This window comes from Ostrinia nubilalis, chromosome 28 (genome assembly GCF_963855985.1).
Source record: "Ostrinia nubilalis chromosome 28, ilOstNubi1.1, whole genome shotgun sequence".
Lineage (NCBI taxonomy): Eukaryota > Metazoa > Arthropoda > Insecta > Lepidoptera > Crambidae > Ostrinia > Ostrinia nubilalis.
In genome coordinates, this window is record NC_087115.1 from 3,660,887 (window position 1) to 3,681,441 (window position 20,555).

The 20,555-nt window shown below is 34.7% G+C and overlaps 1 protein-coding gene and 1 long non-coding RNA gene across 2 annotated transcripts; both read right to left on the reverse strand.

Annotated features, from left to right (window-relative positions):
- Window positions 1-9,960: 9,960 nt before the first annotated feature.
- On the reverse strand, window positions 9,961-13,817 carry LOC135085529 (uncharacterized). Its single transcript, XR_010260152.1, has 2 exons — window positions 10,715-13,817; window positions 9,961-10,632 (listed from the first exon to the last, which is right to left on the reverse strand). It is a non-coding gene; the product is annotated as an uncharacterized LOC135085529 (long non-coding RNA).
- Window positions 13,818-14,937: 1,120 nt separating this feature from the next.
- On the reverse strand, window positions 14,938-19,003 carry LOC135085199 (uncharacterized). Its single transcript, XM_063979953.1, has 4 exons — window positions 16,350-19,003; window positions 15,949-16,053; window positions 15,624-15,692; window positions 14,938-15,322 (listed from the first exon to the last, which is right to left on the reverse strand). Coding segments are annotated over exons 1-4 (561 nt in total). The 5' UTR covers window positions 16,352-19,003.
- Window positions 19,004-20,555: the final 1,552 nt, after the last annotated feature.

The following is a 20,555-nucleotide window of genomic DNA, read 5'->3' on the forward strand; positions in this document are numbered from 1 at the left end:
TACCATAGTTATGACTCGATTGTCGTAATGAACGAACTTTGTAAACCTTGCAGGTTTGTACGGAACCCTCGGTGCGCGAGTCCGACTCGCACTTGGCCGGTTTTTTTTTTCTAAGTACCTAGACCGTATTCCTTGAAGTATGCAGGGTTGTTTTTAAATTACAGTAGGAATTGTAAGTACCTATTCATGATTACGAAATATTAACTATCCAATTACTTTATTGTAGAGTCAAAGGTGAAGGCTTTAAACCCATATGGCATTATCTTCCAGTCAACCTTTGAACCAAATAGACTATTAGATAAGTAGGTAATTGCAGAAATACCTTTTACGATTTAGTCTTTAAGAAAAAAAGAAAAGAAAGATTTATTTGGTACTAAAAATAAGACAATTAATACAAAATTAATCATAAGAGCTTTACTTTATAGGCAAGTAATAATTACTATTTAGATACTTAGTTAAAATCAGGATGGCAACTCTTTTTAATTTTCTGTAGGTATTTCACGCCCTTTATACATGTATGTTTGCAAATAACAATAGCTATGAATAGAACAGTCTTTGTAATCATTCCTATTATAAGAAGACAGTACCTTTATTATCAAAACAATACATAATATCTAGTAGTAATTAATGTTAAAAATTACCTATTATAAAGTCAAAAATAATCTCAGGCGTAGTTAAAACACTACTTTGACAAACGTCAAAAATCTGTCAAACTTCATACAGAATACACTGGTTATCGTTATAGATAGCGTCACAGTTAGGTGGTGCAACTTTACTCTTACATTCGTTCGTTTCAAGCAAAAAAGCGACAACAGCCAAATAGTGTTGATGTCGGACTGGCCGATTCAAGATCCTGAACGCGGGTTCGAATCCCACCGCTGAACTATTGTGACACTGCCCGTTTTCACCATCAATCCCTAATTTTAAAGTGACCCCTACGAAAACAAAATGCCTGTTCGTGTCACCATAGGGGTCACTTTAAAATTAGGGATTGATTGAAAACGGGCATAAGCCCACTCGTAACACAATCATTATTTATAGCCACAATGGCCCAACGGTGAAGTGGTCGGACTGGCCGACTCGAGATCCGAGGAACGCGGATTCGAATCCCATCGCCGCTCGATTATTTTGGTGAGCCCACTCGTAACGCAAGCTTAATAATTGGCTTTACCACGAGCTGACTACGAGACTATCTACTTGTATATGAAAGCGAAAGGTCACTGACTGACTTACTCACTCATCACGAAATCGCAGAAACTACGTGCCTCGGACTCGGAGTCTCAAAAGCATGGGGGTTCCTTTTAGAACTTAGGTGCTCACTAAGACGGGATTTTGCAAAATTCAACCCCTAAGGAGATAGAACGGGTTCCACGCGTACGAAGTCGCGTAAATTAATCATATTTAAATGAAAAAGGACGTTCACTGCTGGACAAAGGCTTCATCCAAGGATTTCCGCAACCTGTCCTGTGCTACCCGCAACTAAATGTTTTCCGCGATGTTCACCAGGTCGTCAATTCGCCGAGCGGGAGGCCTACAAGTAATTTTTTCCCTTACCGTGTACCATAATATCCCTACAATCGCCAACCTGACTGCCAAGCATGGTGATTTCTGCAAAACCCCCGTTGAAACCTCCTAGGTTCTTCTGATTAAATTAATTCATTTTGGGATCCAAGACAGCTATCCCCCGGGACAACTCAACCTTCACTGGTTGGGTTTCATTGACAAACTCTAGATCCTGGCTTCACAAGTTGCAGAAAAAGAAGTGGGATTATTAAGGTCCAGCGCTTCACTCATTTAGTGCCTGAGGTATGGGAGCGGCACGGGAGGGGTGATTTTGACATGACGTGACAGAGCATCCCGCCGGATAGCCCGACGGATTAGCAAGCTGAAGTGGCAGTGGGCAGGGCACATAGTACGCAGAACTGACGGCCGATGGGGCAGCAAGGTTCTGGAGTGGAGGCCGCGTACCGGAAAACGCAGCGTGGGACGTCCACCCACAAGGTGGACAGATAACCTGATAAAGGTAGCAGGAAGGCGCTGGATGCAGGCCGCTACCAACCGTGCGATGTGGAGGTCATTGGGGGAGGCCTATGTTCAGCAGTGGACGTCCTGTGACTGAAATGATGATGACAGAGCATACAAATCTGGTCTCGCTGACATTTGACGTAACAAAAAGACCCTCCCATGCCGCTCCCATACGTAATACCATATGTGCAAGACGTATAGATGACCTACGCTGAACTGTCCCACCAAACTCAATGACAGGGGGGCGCTACCATCGTTCAACTATATGGTTTTCAACATGGCAATAATCGGAACCAGCGATCCGGTATTGACGGTGGCGCCCCACTGTCAATGTCATGGATAGGACAGTTCAGTATTTTGGAACTATAATCTCGTTTGCAGTTCGCAATAAGGTCATAGCAGACTTATCAACTCGGAAAGGGATCAACACCGTATCGCCTTTCGCGAGCTGTCATCGCCTTTCGCGCGCTGTCAACCGCCAGGCGAGGCGTTTACGCGGTGCGGGTGTGCGTTGCAGTATGGAGTTTCATACAAGAATACTGACCGCCTCGAGTTGATACGGTTACGATACCTTTCCGGATTGATAAAATTAAATGTGTCTACTAGTAGTATGTTATTGGGCGTTCTATCTCACATTCGGTCGGTCGCAGTCGCGACCTCACTCTGTGCGATAGATCGCCCAATAACACGATCGTAAGTAAACCATGCCTGCAGTAATGTACGATGAATATGAACCTTTTTCGAACTACATCTTTTAATCATCGGTGTGAGTATATTGTCATCAGTTCTTTGAAATCCACCGATCACGACAGTCGAGTTAAAAATTCTGTTATGAAATTTCTGAAACAAAAAGAATCACTTAAATTGGAATGCGTCTGTCCTGAAGCATCGAACAAGCCTAAGCGTCACGGGAAATTATTGCCAAATACTATACGTAGTATCGTGTGCGGTCCATCGAACTGTGGGAAGACCAATTTAGTTATCAGTTTATTGTTACATAAGGATGGACCACGTTTTCGTAACCTGTATGTGTACTCTAAGTCTTTATACCAACCTAAGTACGTATTTTTAGAAAAAGTATTGGACAAGGTTGCAGGTACATCTTATAACAAGTATAATCATAATAGTGAAATTTTGAGGCCCCACGAAGCATTGCCTGACTCAATTATCATATTTGACGATGTTGCTTGTGAAAATCAAAACAATATACGCGATTATTTCGCCATGGGTCGGCATAAAAACATTGATTGTTTTTATATGAATCAAACTTATACTAAAATACCTAAACAACTGGTAAGAGATAATGCTAATCTTATTATATTGTTTAAGCAAGATGATGTAAATCTAAGACACGTTTACGATGAACATGTTGGGTCTGACATGTCATGGTCGCAGTTTCGTGAAATGTGCTCAACTGTATGGAGTAAACCTTACAGTTATGTGGTCATCAATAAGGATTGTGAACGAAACAAAGGCTGTTATCGAATGAAGTTTGATACATTCATAGTAATGGACTAAACTTTTTATAAGTATAGATGTTAAGTTAGCAAACACTCAGTTTAATTAGAGAAGTCAAACAGAGCAGGAATCTTAATAATGGAACGAAATTTAAAGGAACAAATAGTAAAATCTGCTGCAGCTGTAAAAAGAAAAGTAGAAATGATTAAAGATGTAAAAAATTCAAATGATATGGCTTTGGACACAATATTTAAACCTATCATTAACCCGCTGAAACTATTAACAAACCAAACTGATGAAAAACGTCTTATAAATGAAGGATTGGAGCAAAATTCAGAAGCTAAAAGAGCTAAATACAGTGAAAGTGAAGCATCAAATACTTCTACTGAAGATTATGAAGATCGTGACAATGATGAAGATGATTTAGATAATATAGATGTTTGCAAAACATCTAACAAAACCCTTACTACATCGCCCTCGGTGGATTACGATGTCCATGAAAACTCATTTAAATCTCTTCAATCGTCACCGAGTATCAATAACGAATCTTTATCATGGTCGGTGTCATCTGAAGTGATGAGTGATGTACCTTATGGTATTAGAAATGTAAAGGGAAAGCTGATGCTCGGCAATACGCGTGTTCATGATGATGATCGCATTTTGAAAATTGGAAACCGTAGCCTAAAAAAAACTCCTGGCTTAAAAGAATTATTGTACAAAAAAACTCCAGATTTAAAAATGATTACAAATGAGGACTTACAAAATTATAAATTAGTACTTATAGATACCAATGCACACAAACGAAACTGTGATGCATCAAAACCAATAAACAGTAACAAAGGATTTAAATATATGAACGTGATCAAACCTTTGTTTAAGTTCTCTAGAAGTCACACAAGTAGTGTAGAAAGTCTCCCACGAGGTGAAGGTGTCGATATTTTGAAAGAAGTTAAGAAGGATACTGATTTGGTTTATTGGGATGATCCAAATGAATTAGTGGAAAGGTTAAAATTACTATTTGGGTCATGGGCAGCTGGTAACACTGGAGTACAAAATGAAATTTATTTAATAATAGAGGAATTGCATGAAGCTGGTATCATAAAAGATATAAAATATATAAAGCTCCCAACAGGAGGGTTTGGCAGTACTATTACACTACAGAAGCCGAGCAGACGGCAATGAATATAGATAAATTTGGTCATCACATTCATAAGCGTTTACGATTGTCTGAGTTTACTAATATTCTTACTGATGACACATTAGTAAGGTCAGATGCAGGCGACTTTGATTTAAAATCATCGAGATTAAAAGGATTACCAACCCCTAGAAAAGATGATGAGGCTGTAAATAAAGAGTATGTGGATAAATGTGTTCAAGATTTTAAAAATGAATTGAAAACCATTCAAAGTAATATTAAGAAGTATCTTAATAATTTGGAAAAATTAACTACTAATAATTTATCTACATTTTATTACACAAAAGAAGAAATCGATCGGATGATTGCAGCAAAATCTATCAAGAATGAGTAAACAAGATATAGTCAACGAGCTACACAAAGCAGCGAGAAGAAATTTCATCCGCCGACATACGATTATTAAAGGGATAGATGATTTATGGCAAGCTGACCTTATGGATTTTCAAAAATATTCATCATTTAATAAAGGATATAAATATGTTCTAGTTGTAATTGATGCTTTTTCAAAATACGTATGGGTTAGACCGTTGAAGTCCAAATCCAAACAAAGTGTTACGAATGCAATGAGAAGTATATTTATCGAATCAACAAGAAAGCCTAAACATTTGCAAACAGATCTGGGTACAGAGTTTTATAACGATTGTTTTAAACAGTTAACAAAAAGTTATAACATAAATCATTATTCCACATACTCGATTAAAAAGGCGGCAATTGTAGAACGAGTAATAAGAACGATAAAATCTCATCTCTACAAAGTATTTAGTTTATGCGGTCGTTATCAATGGTTTAAAAATAATTTAGATGCAGTTGTACAGCAGTACAATAACACTTTTCATCGGGTTACTAAATTCAAACCAATAAATGTTAATAATTCCAATGAGACTGTCGTTAGATCTAATATTATCAAAAGCCAGATTCCACAAACGCGTAAACGGTCAACTTTTCAAGTTGGCGACTTTGTTCGTATAAGTAAATTCAAAGGAGATTTTTATAAAGGTTATACACCTAATTGGTCTACCGAAATTTTTCGTATCATAAAAATTAAACAAACAAATCCTCAAACGTATCAAATTGAAGATAAACACAATCAAATTATTCTTGGTTCTTTTTACGGATATGAATTACAAAAAACTAAACTGCCTGATCTTTATCTTATCGAGAAAGTTATAAAAAGGAAAGGAAACAAACTTTTTGTTAAATGGTTGGGCTTAAGTGATAAGGAAAACAGTTGGGTTGACAAAAGTGAATGTGTGGTGTAGGTATATAAATAAATCATAAATTCTCCTATAACTCACTTTATGATAATCAATGAAGGGAGGCAGTGGTATAATTAATACATTGATAGATCATTTACCGTTTGAGTTACATTTACCTGGTTATCAATTTTGTGGTCCTGGAACTAAACTTCAGAAACGATTACTTCAAGGCGATCGAGGGATCAACAAATTGGACGAGGCTTGTATGCACCACGATATTGCTTATTTGAATAAAGACTCTGGTGTTCGACAAAAGGCTGATTTAGAATTGTTAAATATGGCTAAGAAAAGACTAAAATCAAAAGATGTTGGAAAAGGAGAAAAAATAGCTTCATGGATAGTTAAAAATGCGATGAAAGCTAAAATCAGAGCCGGTGGAGGCATAACATCATTTAAGAAAGGGATAAAGAAAATAAAATTAAAATTAAAAAAACTGAAATCTAAAGATAATAACTCGGCTATAAAATATGCTTATGCAGCTGCAAAAAAACTTTTCGGTAGCAAAAAAGGAATACGATTACCTCGATGTATTCCTCTTCCAAAATCTGGAGGACTTTTACCACTTATTCCTATATTTGCGGGGTTATCAGCTTTAGGTTCTCTTGCGGGAGGTGCAGCTGGTATAGCAAAAGCTGTTAATGATTCTAAAGCCGCACAAAAGAGTCTAATGGAATCAGAAAGGCACAACAGAATGATGGAAGCGGTAGCCCTTGGAAAAGGACTGTATATAAAACCTCATAAAAAAGGAGCTGGTTTATATCTCAATCCGTCAAAAAACTAATTAAGCGGCTACCTAGACGTGCGCTCACTAACCTGGATATATTAGAACATGCTAGTGATATTCCATTCTTTCGTGGTGTATTCATGCGAGATACATTACCTGCGAAACCAAATAAGATAGAATGTGCTATCATGAATTTAGATATTAACAAAAATCCTGGAACACATTGGGTGGCCTTTGTAAAGCAATATGATTACGTTGAATATTATGACAGTTTTGGTAATTTAAAACCACCGTTGGAATTAGTCAAATATTTTAATAATTTACCTATAAACTATAATTATGTACGATATCAAGCCTTTGGTACAATAAACTGTGGTCATTTGTGTTTGAAATTTTTAAGGAATTATTGGAAAAAACATTTATATAATGAAATTTATAAATAAAAGTATCAGTATAATAATGTCTTTCACTGTGTCTATAACCGGAACAGGAGCCTCCTTAACAACAAATTATTCACCAACTTTAGAGCTTCGAGAGGACTACGAATGCGGTCTTTTATGTTTTTCAACCTTCAATTCAATTCCCAACATAGATGAAAGAAACAACAAGTTTTACTATGGTGAAAATGAGATCATCGAAATTCCTGAAGGGTCTTACGAGCTTCAGGATATTTGTGATTATTTAAAAAATAACATCAAGAACACTACATTAAATCTTACTTGCAATAATAACACATTGAAAACAAATATTTATTGTTCTGAAGACGTTCATTTTAATAAAAGTGGCTCAATTGGTAAAATATTAGGTTTTGGAATGGAAACAATAAATGCAAATATAAGTACTGAATCAAAGTATCCTGTGAGCATTCTATCAACAACCATTGTGAGGATCGAATGCGATGTAGTCAGTGGTTCATTTGTGAACGGGAAAGCAAGCCATATAATTTATGAATTCGTGCCTAATGTACCACCTGGTTATCGAATAATTGAAATACCTAAAAATTTGATTTATTTTCCTGTCAACCAAAGTTCTATAAGTGCTATCAGCATCAGGCTGTTGGACGCTGAAAACAAAGAGATAAACTTACGAGGTGAAGAAGTACAACTGTATTTACATTTCAGAAAAAAATGATAAACTTCAATAAAAATCCTTCTACATTGCTTACTCCAGTCAGTTCTAAAAGAACATTCCAGAAAGACAGACCGCTTCAGCTAAAAAAGAAGCTAACCAAGACCAATAAAGAATTTCTCAAATTAATTGGTTTAATAAAATGAATATTTTAAATATATCTCAACAAACATCATATGATAACAGCATTGAAAGTTTCGAGTACCATTCGTACAAACCATACGTAACAAGTTTCAACAAGAATGATGAAATACGAATACCGATCAACCAACAAGACTTGTACGTGTTACCTTCACTTAGTAGTCTATATATCGAAGGTAAAGTAGTTGTGTATAACAGCACCACCAAAGAAAAAGTATCAAATGTACACTTCGTTAATAATCCAGGCTTATTTCTCTTCCAAGACATAAGATATGAACTTAATGGAGTTGAAATAGATAAAATTAAGAATGCTGGTATTACTACAACAATGAAATCTTACCTATCCTTAAATGAAAATGAATCCAAATGTGGTCGAGTTTGGGGCTGGTCAACCGCGGGAACAAACAATGCTAGTGGTGGAGCATTTTCTGCATCTATACCATTAAATAGGATACTAGGATTTGCAGAGGATTATGAAAAAATTATCATTAACTGTAAACACGAGTTAGTGTTACTGAGAAGTAATACTAACCTTAATGCGGTCAAGTTAAATGCAGGTGAAGTTGTAGATGACATAATAATCAATAAAATTATTTGGCGCGTTCCACACATCAAAGTTTCAGATCGTGAGAGGATAAACCTATTGAAACACTTGGAGAAAGATCGAGCTATTCCATTAGTGTTTCGTAATTGGGATCTGTATGAATACCCATTACTGCCTAAAACACGTAAACATACTTGGTCAATTAAAACTTCATCGCAAATAGAAAAACCACGATTTGTTGTAATTGCCTTACAAACCAATCGCAAACATAACGCTGTGTTGTCAATGGCAGAATTTGATCATTGTCACGTACGAGACGTAAGGGTCTTTTTAAATTCAACATATTATCCGTATGAAGGACTAAATGTCAGTTTTTCAGAAGAAAAAATTGCTTTATTATATGAACAGTATTCAAGATTTCAGCAGTCGTATCACGGACGCCGGTCAGAGCCGTTGTTGAGCTTGAAAGAATTCAGAGACGTAGCTCCCTTATTTGTTATCGACTGTTCAAGACAACACGAAACTTTAAAAGGTTCGATCGATGTAAGAGTTGAAATTGAAACAGACCAAGAGATACCAGATCAGACAGCTGCTTATTGCTTGATTCTAAACGATTGTATATTTGAATACAAACCTTTGAGTAATATCGTTAAGAAAATATCATGAATAGCAATATAATCGTAGATCTGCAAGGATTTAAAAATAGCAAAAATGAATTTATAATAAAAGAATTTGCTATAGCTACCCAAGAGCATACTCACATATTTTTGATTAAGCCTCCATACCCGTTCTCTTCATTGACTGCTGAAGAGAAAAAGCAAGTTTGCTGGATCGAAAAAAACAGAGGCTATCGATGGAGTGAAGGATATATTGACTATAGAGAATTTCAAAGACTTATCGTACCTTATTTAAAAGGTAAATATATCTTAGTAAAAGGAGAAGAAAAGATCAAATGGGTGCATAATTTATGTAATCAAAATGACGTTTTAGACGTAACTTGTTTAGGCGCTCCAAGTTTAAGTACTCTTTACAAACTTTATTGTTTTGATAACCCCACATTATTTAACTGTTTTACTCATAAGAAATATTGTGCATTAAAAAATGTGATGTGTATAAAGAAATGGTGTGTTGAAAAAAATGTAGCAGTATAATGTAAACTATTGAGTTTAAATTCTTTCTAAATCAAATCAAATCAAATAAATTTATTAAATATTTAAATTTATTAAATATTTCTAATGTACATATAATCATTTTCATTGTTTAATTCATAAAAATAATGTGTTTTGAAAAATGTATTTTGCATAAAACATAGAGTTCTCTAAATGGATATGAAATGTTTAATAAGGTGTAATGAAATGTTAATAAACTGATTATTTATTGATAAAAAAGGTTGTTTAATTTAACTGGAATACAAAATATGGAAATCCTAAGGCCTTTGTCCAGTAGTGGACGTCATTTGGTTGAACGAACGATCAAAATAAGAAGACACTTGTTACTGTAAGACTATATTTTCAAAAACACTTGTAATAAAAACACATGAAATCTTAATTTTATCGTCACCAAAAGAAAAAAAGAAAGAAAATAAAATTATTGCCTGATTAAGTTAATATAATAAGTACAAAAAGACTGATAATTTTCGGTTAATGTACTACAGTGTGATTGCTTCTATTCTTATAATTACATATTAATTTACAAGTTTGCGTTACACTTTAATAAAAACTTAATACTTACATTAAAACTATACACTTAAAAAACACTAAAAGTTATCACCACAAAGTTTTTTCGATATTTTTTGAACAAGATTGTCAGTGAGGTCCATGATTTCGTCGTATGAATCCTGGACCACGTATTGTGCGCTGATCAGCACATTATCCTCTTGGTCGGTGATTTCTGAGGATGAAGCCGATCCCATATCACTCACAATATCAATAACTTCTATTTTGATGAGCCTCTTTCCTTTCTGATTTTTCGTTATCACATAGGATTTCGTCGGTCCTAGTCTTCTTTTTGAAACACCTTTTTTATTCTTAGGCTTTTTCACTTGTCTTTGAACAGCGTGCGCGTGGAGTCTGGAACACAGCTCCGGAAATTCTTGCGTAAATCCCTCCAGCGGATCTTGAGCGTACTGGGATAACATGATGTCAGGAGATTGAGCCATTATCTATAACAAAATAAAGTTTCATTAGTAAAAATATTTTTAACGTAAAACAAAGTGTTACACAAACTTCGAAATAAATACTTACAAGAATAGAAGCAATCGCACTGTAGTACAACGTTCGTCAGAGACAAAGTGTGAATGGTAAGAAAATAACCGAGTTGAGGAATCAATCACATTTTGCTGAGTTTATAATTAATATCGTCGTCACTGACGACCTACATAATACTCAGCACGTGTACATAAACATGACAATCAGTATTGTCGAATGTTTCTTTTGCTTGAATTTTATAAATAAAAAAACAAAATATCAATTTAATTTAGCAGGTAAGGAATTTTGTAAGAAAACCAAAAAAAAATATTCTGAAAATGATTTATTTTTATAAGTAAGTAAAAAGTAATGCTAACAGAAAATGCAATATAATATTAAATTTAACAATAAAGTCTAAAACTAACGTACCTATTTTACATAAAAATTATTTATATTTAATATTTATTTCAGCTTAAAGTTATTTATTACAACAAAGAGCTATGCCCCCATGCCATTGTGGATATTTTGTCTTGCAATATAAAACGTTTGTCATCCGCATTTGACAAAGCAATCTTATTAACAGTCTGTGTAAAAATATTATGCTTAATACATTTAAAGAGAATATTTTTCCTACGCACTATTTTATCGTTTAGTAATGCGTTACTATAATCAGATGCCTCCAAGTGCTTAATAACATTTTTTCTTATTCCTTTTGCCTTTTTAATGACATTAGAATCAGTTTTAATGCAATACAACTTTGATCTCAACCCTACAAATTCAGTCATTATACATCCGCCAAGTTCGTCTTTGAATAGACCAGGTACTTTTTTGTTTCGAATCGGAAGGTCATACTGATTTTTCAGAGCGTAATTACTGGTATCGAAATATTGTAAGAAATGTTGCTTTATATCTACGTAAAAATCATTTGTTTCTATTTGGTAGATAAAGCTATCGGTGTCTGTATAGCATAGTCGTACTCTATCTCCGTAGTGAGGCTTTATTACAGAGTAATGAAACTGGTACATGTGACTTTTAGAAAGTTCTAAAACGGCAAAGCCAATGTAAATTGGTTTATCTAATATAATTCTTTCCGGTTTCATTTGAATAGCCACTAAGTTTTCGGAGAAAATGGTGGCGCTATGGAAGTTTGGTCGAGAAATTAACTTTGCAGCAGAGAGAGACCGGTTTGTTCGATTGGTATCGTCCTGCCACTGATTCACTAATTTGATGTCTACTCTACGTTCAGTGTCTTCTAATGTTTTCCCAAAAACAGAATTATTCATAAGTTTGAATAAATCTTGTTGGAATGGTGTTACTGCTTTCTTTCTCAGTTCTGTGTTAAGATTTATATATTGCGCTAAAAATTTGCTTTGTTTAAAAGTCACAACTCGATGAATTTTTTGTAAAATTAGACCATGGTTTAAACAAGTCTTTAAATGAACGTAGTGAATCACATATTGGTATTTTGAATATAAGTTTGGTACTAATTTAGAAGTTTTACCTCCCGGAGGTATGAATTTCTCCGCGCAAAATGGATAATCGTTGTGAATACAATGCAATTCTTCCGGATATAATAAATCAACTTCAAGAATAAACCCAAAATCCGCATCGTCGCGCACGTTCATAATTTGTAATTGATCAATTTCGTGCTGTTTCAAAAATCTGAAATGGGATACTGGCAAAGACTGGCACATACTATAACCATAAAGATTATTACAGTCGATATATATGAGAAATGAATCCGTTTTAGTTTCATCATAATTATCCATGTAAATATTATTCGCCTGAGCATGTCTAGTAGAACATAAACAAATTCCACCCCGTATTCCTTTCTGTATGAGACGTATAATTTCTAAGTCAGACAATAACTCTAACTCTACTCCTGTTTTCAGCAACATTGCGTCAAATGATAAGCTCGGAGCTGTTAAGTAAAAAGCAGGATCTAAGTGATATTGCTTTTTACAAACCGCTCTAAAATTTTCAAAGACGTCTGTTAGTAAATAGACGTCGGTTTTGAGATAAAGATCTGTATATTCTCCCATATTGCTTATGTTAAAAGTATCCCAAATCACTTGTGCATGCATGTAATCTTCATCGCTGATACCTTCGTCAGTTAAAGTATTATAGAAGCTTTCTTTGGGAGGAAGTTGTCTCTCAGAGAACGATCTCCAAGATTTCATGTGGTCGTAGGGATAAATACCTTTGCGAGTCATTAATTTAAATTCGTTTTCTTTAGCAAAACATTGTTTTAAGTGAATGAAATCTGCTTTGTCTAAACCGTTTGCTAATTTTTCTAAGCTTGTGCCTAGAAATTTAAACGAGTCTACAAATCTTAATTGAGCAAATTTCCCATCAGACATTTTTAAAAATTTTGTGAATGAAATATAGTTTTCTTTATTCTTAGGTATTACTTTAATAGGACCCAAACTATCAGCCAATTCCTTAATGAATAAATGACAATCATAGCCTGCTAAATTATGAAAAAAAATAGGAACTAGTTTTGGGAGACTGTACTGTAAATTGCAGTACTGGTGAGCAGCACCTCGGTAGCAGCCTGTCAAGTGACAATGGTCTCTTACTTTGTCAAATAGCAGGAGACTATTGCAAATATGACACACGTCAGCTTTGGCATGCATTTTGGCATCACTTTCGTTAAACACCATTGGCACTTCAACGTTTAAAATTTCATAAATTTTTTCTACGTCTCTATACAGACATTTGAGAAATTTTTGAACACAGTCGCGACCGCGGTACGAAATGAATCGATTATGTTTGCTATCAAATGAGCAAACAATGCGATAAGCAAAAGCTGCTGGAATGTGTTGTGTACGATTTAACGTAAAACTACAATTTGGATCAGGCTCACAAGTCGTTATTGGTTTAAGTAGAGTTTCAAAGTCGGCGTACACCACAAAAGGAACATCCTGTTTCCGATTAAAATTTTTAAAATGAAGACAACTACCATGTTCCGGAAGCACGGTAGTCACACCGCAACAAGTGTGACTATTAAGTTTCTCTTCAGACGAAAAAAACAGCATACAATCATCACAAAAGTATATCGTGCCATGATGCTTTGTTATTTGAGTACGAACAAGACGTGACAAATTTTTTATTAAAACATAGTGCGATTTGTTTCCCTTTTCAAGTAATAATAAATTGATCCTTGTTTTTCTTTTAAGCTCAGATCTGTAAATTGGACCCACAATGCGATTACTTTTTAAGGAATATACATTTATGGATATATTTTGATTATTTTTTTCAAATGTTCTTATATCTGTGAAAGTAACAGGGAAGTTTAGACCATCAATATTCAATACGTCTTGAAAATTAGGATAGGACGATGGACGATCTCCGTTGCGTTTTGCAGGATAAAGGGCTGCGACAACGCTCCATAAAAAACAAAAGCTATCTTTGTTTTGGATATTGATGCATGCTTTTTTCTTTTTTAAATATAATGGCAAATCCATATAACTAGAACCTGAACCACTTAAAGGATCGAATTTATTGATATTAATCTCTACATAAATGTTATTTAGAAAGGCCCACCCACTGTCACGGTCCTGAAATTCTTCAACTTTTTTACACAAGTTATTAACAACAGAGTCAAATATTTGGTTCCAGTTAAAGTTACGATGTATTGTTATATTCTTAGTGGCAAAAGATTTAACGTCTTGGGAATCATTTTTTAGTAAAATGAAATTAGCAAAATACTCAATATTTATCTTTAAACTTACGTATTTTTTTAACGACTTTTCGATAAGACTACATAATTTTCCACGTTTACTGTTTAAAAATATATCCGGTAAAGTTGACTCGTGTTCCACATTTGCTGGAATTCTAAATGATGCAATACGACCTTTAAATGCAGAGGTTACCTTAAGTACTCCGTCTTCTACCGGAACCGCACATTTGTTTTTGTGCGCATTACTCCTCAAGTGACCTATCCAATGCGTATTTTCCACGCGGGTACCACAAGCAGTACAAAAAGGCATGTTATCAATACACTTTAAGCTGAAATAACGTCTTTAGGTATTTTACTAGTAAACAATAACGTAGTACAGTTAACGGGAATTACACAATTTATGAATTATACAACAAACTATGGCTTATAAATTCTAAAAGAAGATTTAGGTTTAAGATTTAACAGAAAATTAACGAGAGTCTAACTCTAGATGTTCATATATGACTAAACTTAAAAGCCTATAGGAAAATGCAACAAAAAATATATTAGATGCTATTTATTTTAAATCATTCTCAGAATAGAACTAACTAACTTAAAACTAAGATTTAAAGTTTATTTTATTATTATAAAATATTGGCTCGCGGTCTTCAAACAATTTCTTCGTGGTCTTCATAAATTTTTGAAGATCCCGCCACTGCGATGTCTCGGTGTTAAGCTGAACCTTCAGCGTGTGCAGCGTCTTCTTGTAGCGATCCGCGGGCGGCGTCTTGAGCGCGTCCCTGGTGTTGTAAACACGCACCTCCACGTAATAAGCGCCCTCGAGCGGAACCGTTCGCCGCACGACACCGTTGGCCACCTTCGAGGTCAGGCTGCTGTCCAGCTGCTGACGACCGACTTTTAGTCGTTGAGAGTTTTCGATGGCGACACTTTCGTCTTCGTCGGATAGTAGCCCGAACAGATCCGTAGAACTCTTCGTTGGAGCTCTGAAAATTAAAACATTAAAGCATTATTTACGACTTAAAATAGTGTACATGTATTAAAATATCAATTGTTTGTATTTTCCAAATCGGTATTTCTATCTAACCTAACTTATTAACTTCACTGCCTAGTTAGTTTATCTCTATTATGTGTCTAGTAAGTTGGCTGGTAGAAAATACCTATTAATTAGGTCCTCTGTTTAAATATAATTTACTAGGCAATAAAAAAGATCGAAAACAACATTTGTAGAAAAACATCAGATATGATATCTGCATAAAGCTTAACAAATATAAAAATAATACTCACCGAGGTCTAGAAGCTACAGGTTTCTTTTTCAGCGCTGCTGGCTGCACAGTTTCACACTCAGAGTCTGATCTGTGAAATTAATAAGAAATAAATTAATAAACTTGCGTTATGAGGTTGCATTTTTTGATCACACATCTTTGCCTTAGCAAAGTAACTGCATGTAAAGATGTAGACATAATACTACAGAATATTTAATAATAAGTACTACTAAAAATTAAATAGTTCATTAAAATTTTAGTAGTTACATTAAAATAATCATACTATGTTACAATAAAAATATCATACTATGTTAGTTACATTAAAATGATCATACTATATTACGTACCTTGATGAAGTTGGCGCAGTCTTCCTCTTCTTCGTATGTTTACGAGGGTTAGCGATGATGGAGGTGGAACTCCCACCGAATGTGGATTCAAACTCTGAGTCAGACCTGTAAAGATAATGACAATTCAAAGTCACATAATTTCCATCCTGTGCAATGAAAGTACACTCTGCAACGAATAGTAAACGAACAACAGTTTATAGTCAACGTCAAAAATATGTATATACTTTGACAAACGCTGCAAAACATTAAAGTTAGTTTTAAATCTTCAGTGCTAATGTCTTAAACTTTAAAGTAACATGATTTACATGATGTTTGGCTAACTATTAACTAAACTAACGAATCTCTCCATCAAATCTAAACATATCACAGTTAAAAATAGTCAAAATAAAAAATATACTCACATATTGAACACTCACAATTTACTCAAGATGTGACGTCACTGGAGCTAGTTCCTCCTTCTGAAGCACTTCGAAATACAGAATGAAGCTCATACTGCGAGCCCCCAAATTTAAAGGGAAAATATTGATAATTCAGCAATAAGGTTAGGCCCATCGCAAACGTTACGTACCGAGAAAACAATGCTCCTATGGAGTAGTGGCGTACCGGTAGTTCGGTACGCTATAACAGAGGTTGCATGTTCGATTCCCGCTCAATACAAAATATTTGTGTCATGAACATATATTTTTATGTAACATAATATTCGAAATTTATTGAAAAAATATTATCACTTTCTGCAGTCGATTTATACAGCTTGCGCATTGCGTTCACGCCGGGCCTAATGCTTATGCACACTCAGGTATTTACGAAAACTGGGGCGATGACGCGAATTCCTGTATGAAAATATACTACGGTGAAGACAAATTAAATATAATTACAAAATCACGATTTGATTTAAACTAAAACATAGTAAATATTGCATGATTTTGTGGGTATATTTAACATTTCAAAATATTTGACGTTATTAGTTTTAAATTAAACTTGAAATGATAACATGATAATTATCTTGATTTACTTAATATAAAATATAAGACTAAGGTTGATTTGCACCAATTTACCTATGACCTTAACTATGACAATGACCAGTTTGTCCACACCAGGAGTTTGAGACAGATTTTTGACGATTTTTAAAGTTTAAATAAAATGGTGCAACTCAGCCTGATTGCAATTATTACGCTTCCGAAAGTTAGTTTTACAATGTTTTGGTTTGTTCTCATAATTCATTCGATTGATCATAATAATGAAGTACATAGTTAATAAACTTTACCTACGTAATTATTGGTCAATCAATATAATATGTTTTAGTACTGTAGTAGTAATGTTCTGAAGGTTGGTTGGAAGAGATCGCTTTTTAACGATACGACACCGTAACAACTTTTTTGGTGTGCAATAAAGAGTATATAAATTATCTATCTACATCTTAGGTTTGACTTCTTTGCCTTATAACTTTTGTTTGATAGTTGTTGGTATGTGGGAATAAAAACAGGTTTTTATCCCTCACTACAATAATTACCTAATTAATAAAGAGACAAAGCCATGGTATAATTGTTTACTCGTTAAAATATCATCAACTTAGCAACCGGATGTCGGACCATTTCAATAGATTTATAGTTGAATAATGCAATTTAACAATTTACATAATTCTTACATCACAGTGCAAGCTATAAAATCATATAAAGAAATGGATTTGTAATCATTTTTATAGCACGTCAGTATGGTTTGTATTTATAGCAATCAAAGAGCTCAAGCATTATGAGAATGTGACGTCAATACAACAGCATTGCAACATTGCGCTTTATGTTACAGTTTGACACAGCAAAAATGGTATGTTAGTCGACGTTCTGATAATAGTGTAAGAGCCAAGGTTCATTGCAGGGACGGCAAACCAAAGTAAATTTTAAAATGTGTCACATCATTTTTAATTTAACGTAACTAATACTTTATATTATATTACTAGCTTTTTTCTCTCATTTTATGTTTAAGATAAGTCATGTCGTCACTTATTTATTCTCAAAAAGATGGATTATGATGAAAGTATTGATAAAAATATGTGATGAATAATTGCATGATAAAAATAAATAAATTAGTATTTATATTTATTAAATAAACCCTAAGCTTTGAGATGAAAATGTATACTAGTCAACCTATGATGGATTAAATTAAAAGATTGCATACAGCTCCTTGACTATGACTTCATGTTACATGGAAGTTACGTTTGGTCCAAGTCATAAGAAATTAGGCAGATATGATTAATATTTTATTTAGTTGATATTCTTAACTTATTTTTTAGAACTACCAGTCAACCTATGATGGACTATATTGAATGATTGCATACTATTCTTTGACTATGACTTCAAGTTAGACCAAAGTATGTTTGGTCCAAGTTAAAAGAATCATAGACAGATATACAAAGACAAACTTATTATTTTTTGGTTGATATTATTATTTTATTTTGTTGAATTAATAAGTTAATGAGTTCCTTTTTGGAAAATCTTATCAATTTATAAGATAAATCATAAATATGCTATAACTATTAATGTATGGCGGAGAATTAATTAATAACCTGCATTCGTACGTACTATTAACATATTTAAATTTACAAATACTTAAAGTATTGTCTTAATACTCATTTGTTTTCGATGCTCGCTAATTTTAATTATCAAAATCGCTACAGTTTATGCACTTGGACCGCAACAGTGCTGAAATTGCATATTCCGCCTTCAATAGTCAGTTGTGTCAATTTGTGTGAAAGTGTTAGTAGTGTATAGTGGGAGCCTAATTAATTCATAAGGAATATCTTTTAGGTTTTGTATTCTTGGATGTAACCTAACAGTAAGCTGCCATTGGTATAACATTTTACCTATGTTGGATGGAGAGACATGAGCCAAGCTGGTACAGAATATACATACATACTGTAATTCTGTGTGTTCTCTCGAGGCAATCGGCTCATCCACATGGTTGAACGGTTTACCCATGGTGCTACCGCTGTATAAGGGCATGCGTCATATTGGCCCATGAATACGAATCTTATAGAACTTATGAATTATTTTTGACTCTCACTCAAGATATTATAGTGTGTAACTCAATCGGTTTATAATTCTCATATTTGAGGTTCTCGTATACATGGATGTAACCTAACAGTAAGCTGCTATTGGTATAACATTTTTACTCGTGTTGGATGGAGAGTCATGAGCCAAGCTGGTACAGAAAATTACATAAAAGTAAATTCTGTGTGTTCTCTCGAGGCAAGCTGCTCATCCGCATGGTTTTAAGGTTTACCTATGGTGCTACCGCTGTATAAGGGCATACGTCAAACTGACCCATGTATACAGATTTCTAAAAAGGAATTGTAAATTCCAATTGGGTTTGTTTTGTCATGTGATCGAAAGTGCGTGGACTCAAGGAAAAAGGTGATGTTGTGCTAGTAGCCGTGTGAAGGTAAGTCAAGTCTTTATGGAATATTCTATTCTGCATTACTACAGGCATGGTTTACTTACGATCGTGTTATTGGGCGATCTATCGCACAGAGTGAGGTCGCAACTGCGACCGACCGAATGTGAGATAGAACGCCCAATAACATACTACTTCTACTCGTACAACTCGTAGCAACCATCTTCAAAAGAATCGAGAATACTCGGAAAGTCGAGCAGCCTATTATTAATAACAATGAGTATTGACATTATTAATGCGTAAAACCTACATCAAATAATGGCGTTTTGTATAAACAGCTACACGATTATGGTCCCGAACAATACCTCGCCAGCTGGCCAAATAACGAAATAGCGTAATTGTGTAAAAGCGTATTAATGTTATTAGGTATTGTTATAAATAAAGCCACTGGTTCTCAACATGTTTTTAATTACCTATAGCTTCGTCCTATTTGCATTGTGTAATTTAATCAGATCAATTCTATTAAGTTTACCTACTTATAAACGGGGCTATTCCCACCTCTCGTTCCCACCGCTGCAACTCCTTGTTTCCTCCTCCTCCTTGACACCAATAACCCAACCAGTGAAGGTCAAGTTTGTCCCGGGGGGGAAAGTTAAACTGTCATTGGACCCGCAACGAAATTAATCAAAAGAACATTGGAGGAGTTTGACGAAGTATTTACTTATATTAAAGTATGAATGATGTTACATGGGCTGCTGGGACAGCAAGGTTCTGGAGCGGAGGCCACGTACCGAATACGTCCACCCACAAGGTGGTCCGACGACCTTACGAAAATAGCAGGAAGGTGCTGGAAGCAGGCTTTGGCTTTGGCTGAAATGATGATGAATATTGTCCTCGCATCCCTTGATTTTCAGTAAACATAATAATATGTGGCACTTTACGAGACCAGACCGAGGACTAATGGAATTTGATGTTCGACTGTTTTGTTAAAGCCTACACTCATGCACGTTCAAGAACACTTTTAAGCTCATAGCAGCCTTATCAACTTGGAAAGGGATCAGCCTTTCTCGCGCTGTTACGAACCCTTTCCGGGTTGATAAATGTGCGATGTCCTTTAATGGTAAAAATCCTCCAACTTCACATTATTCCACTAAACACAAGTTCTAGAAACTCGACAATACTGTTAACAAAAAAACAAACATTATTAACATTGTTATGCC

Coding starts and splice junctions, on each gene's coding strand:
- LOC135085199 (XM_063979953.1), bottom strand. Junction 15,693..15,948: donor ACTGCGCCAACTTCATCAAG/GTACGTAATATA, acceptor TTAATTTCACAG/ATCAGACTCTGAGTGTGAAA. Junction 15,323..15,623: donor CCTGTAGCTTCTAGACCTCG/GTGAGTATTATT, acceptor TTTAATTTTCAG/AGCTCCAACGAAGAGTTCTA.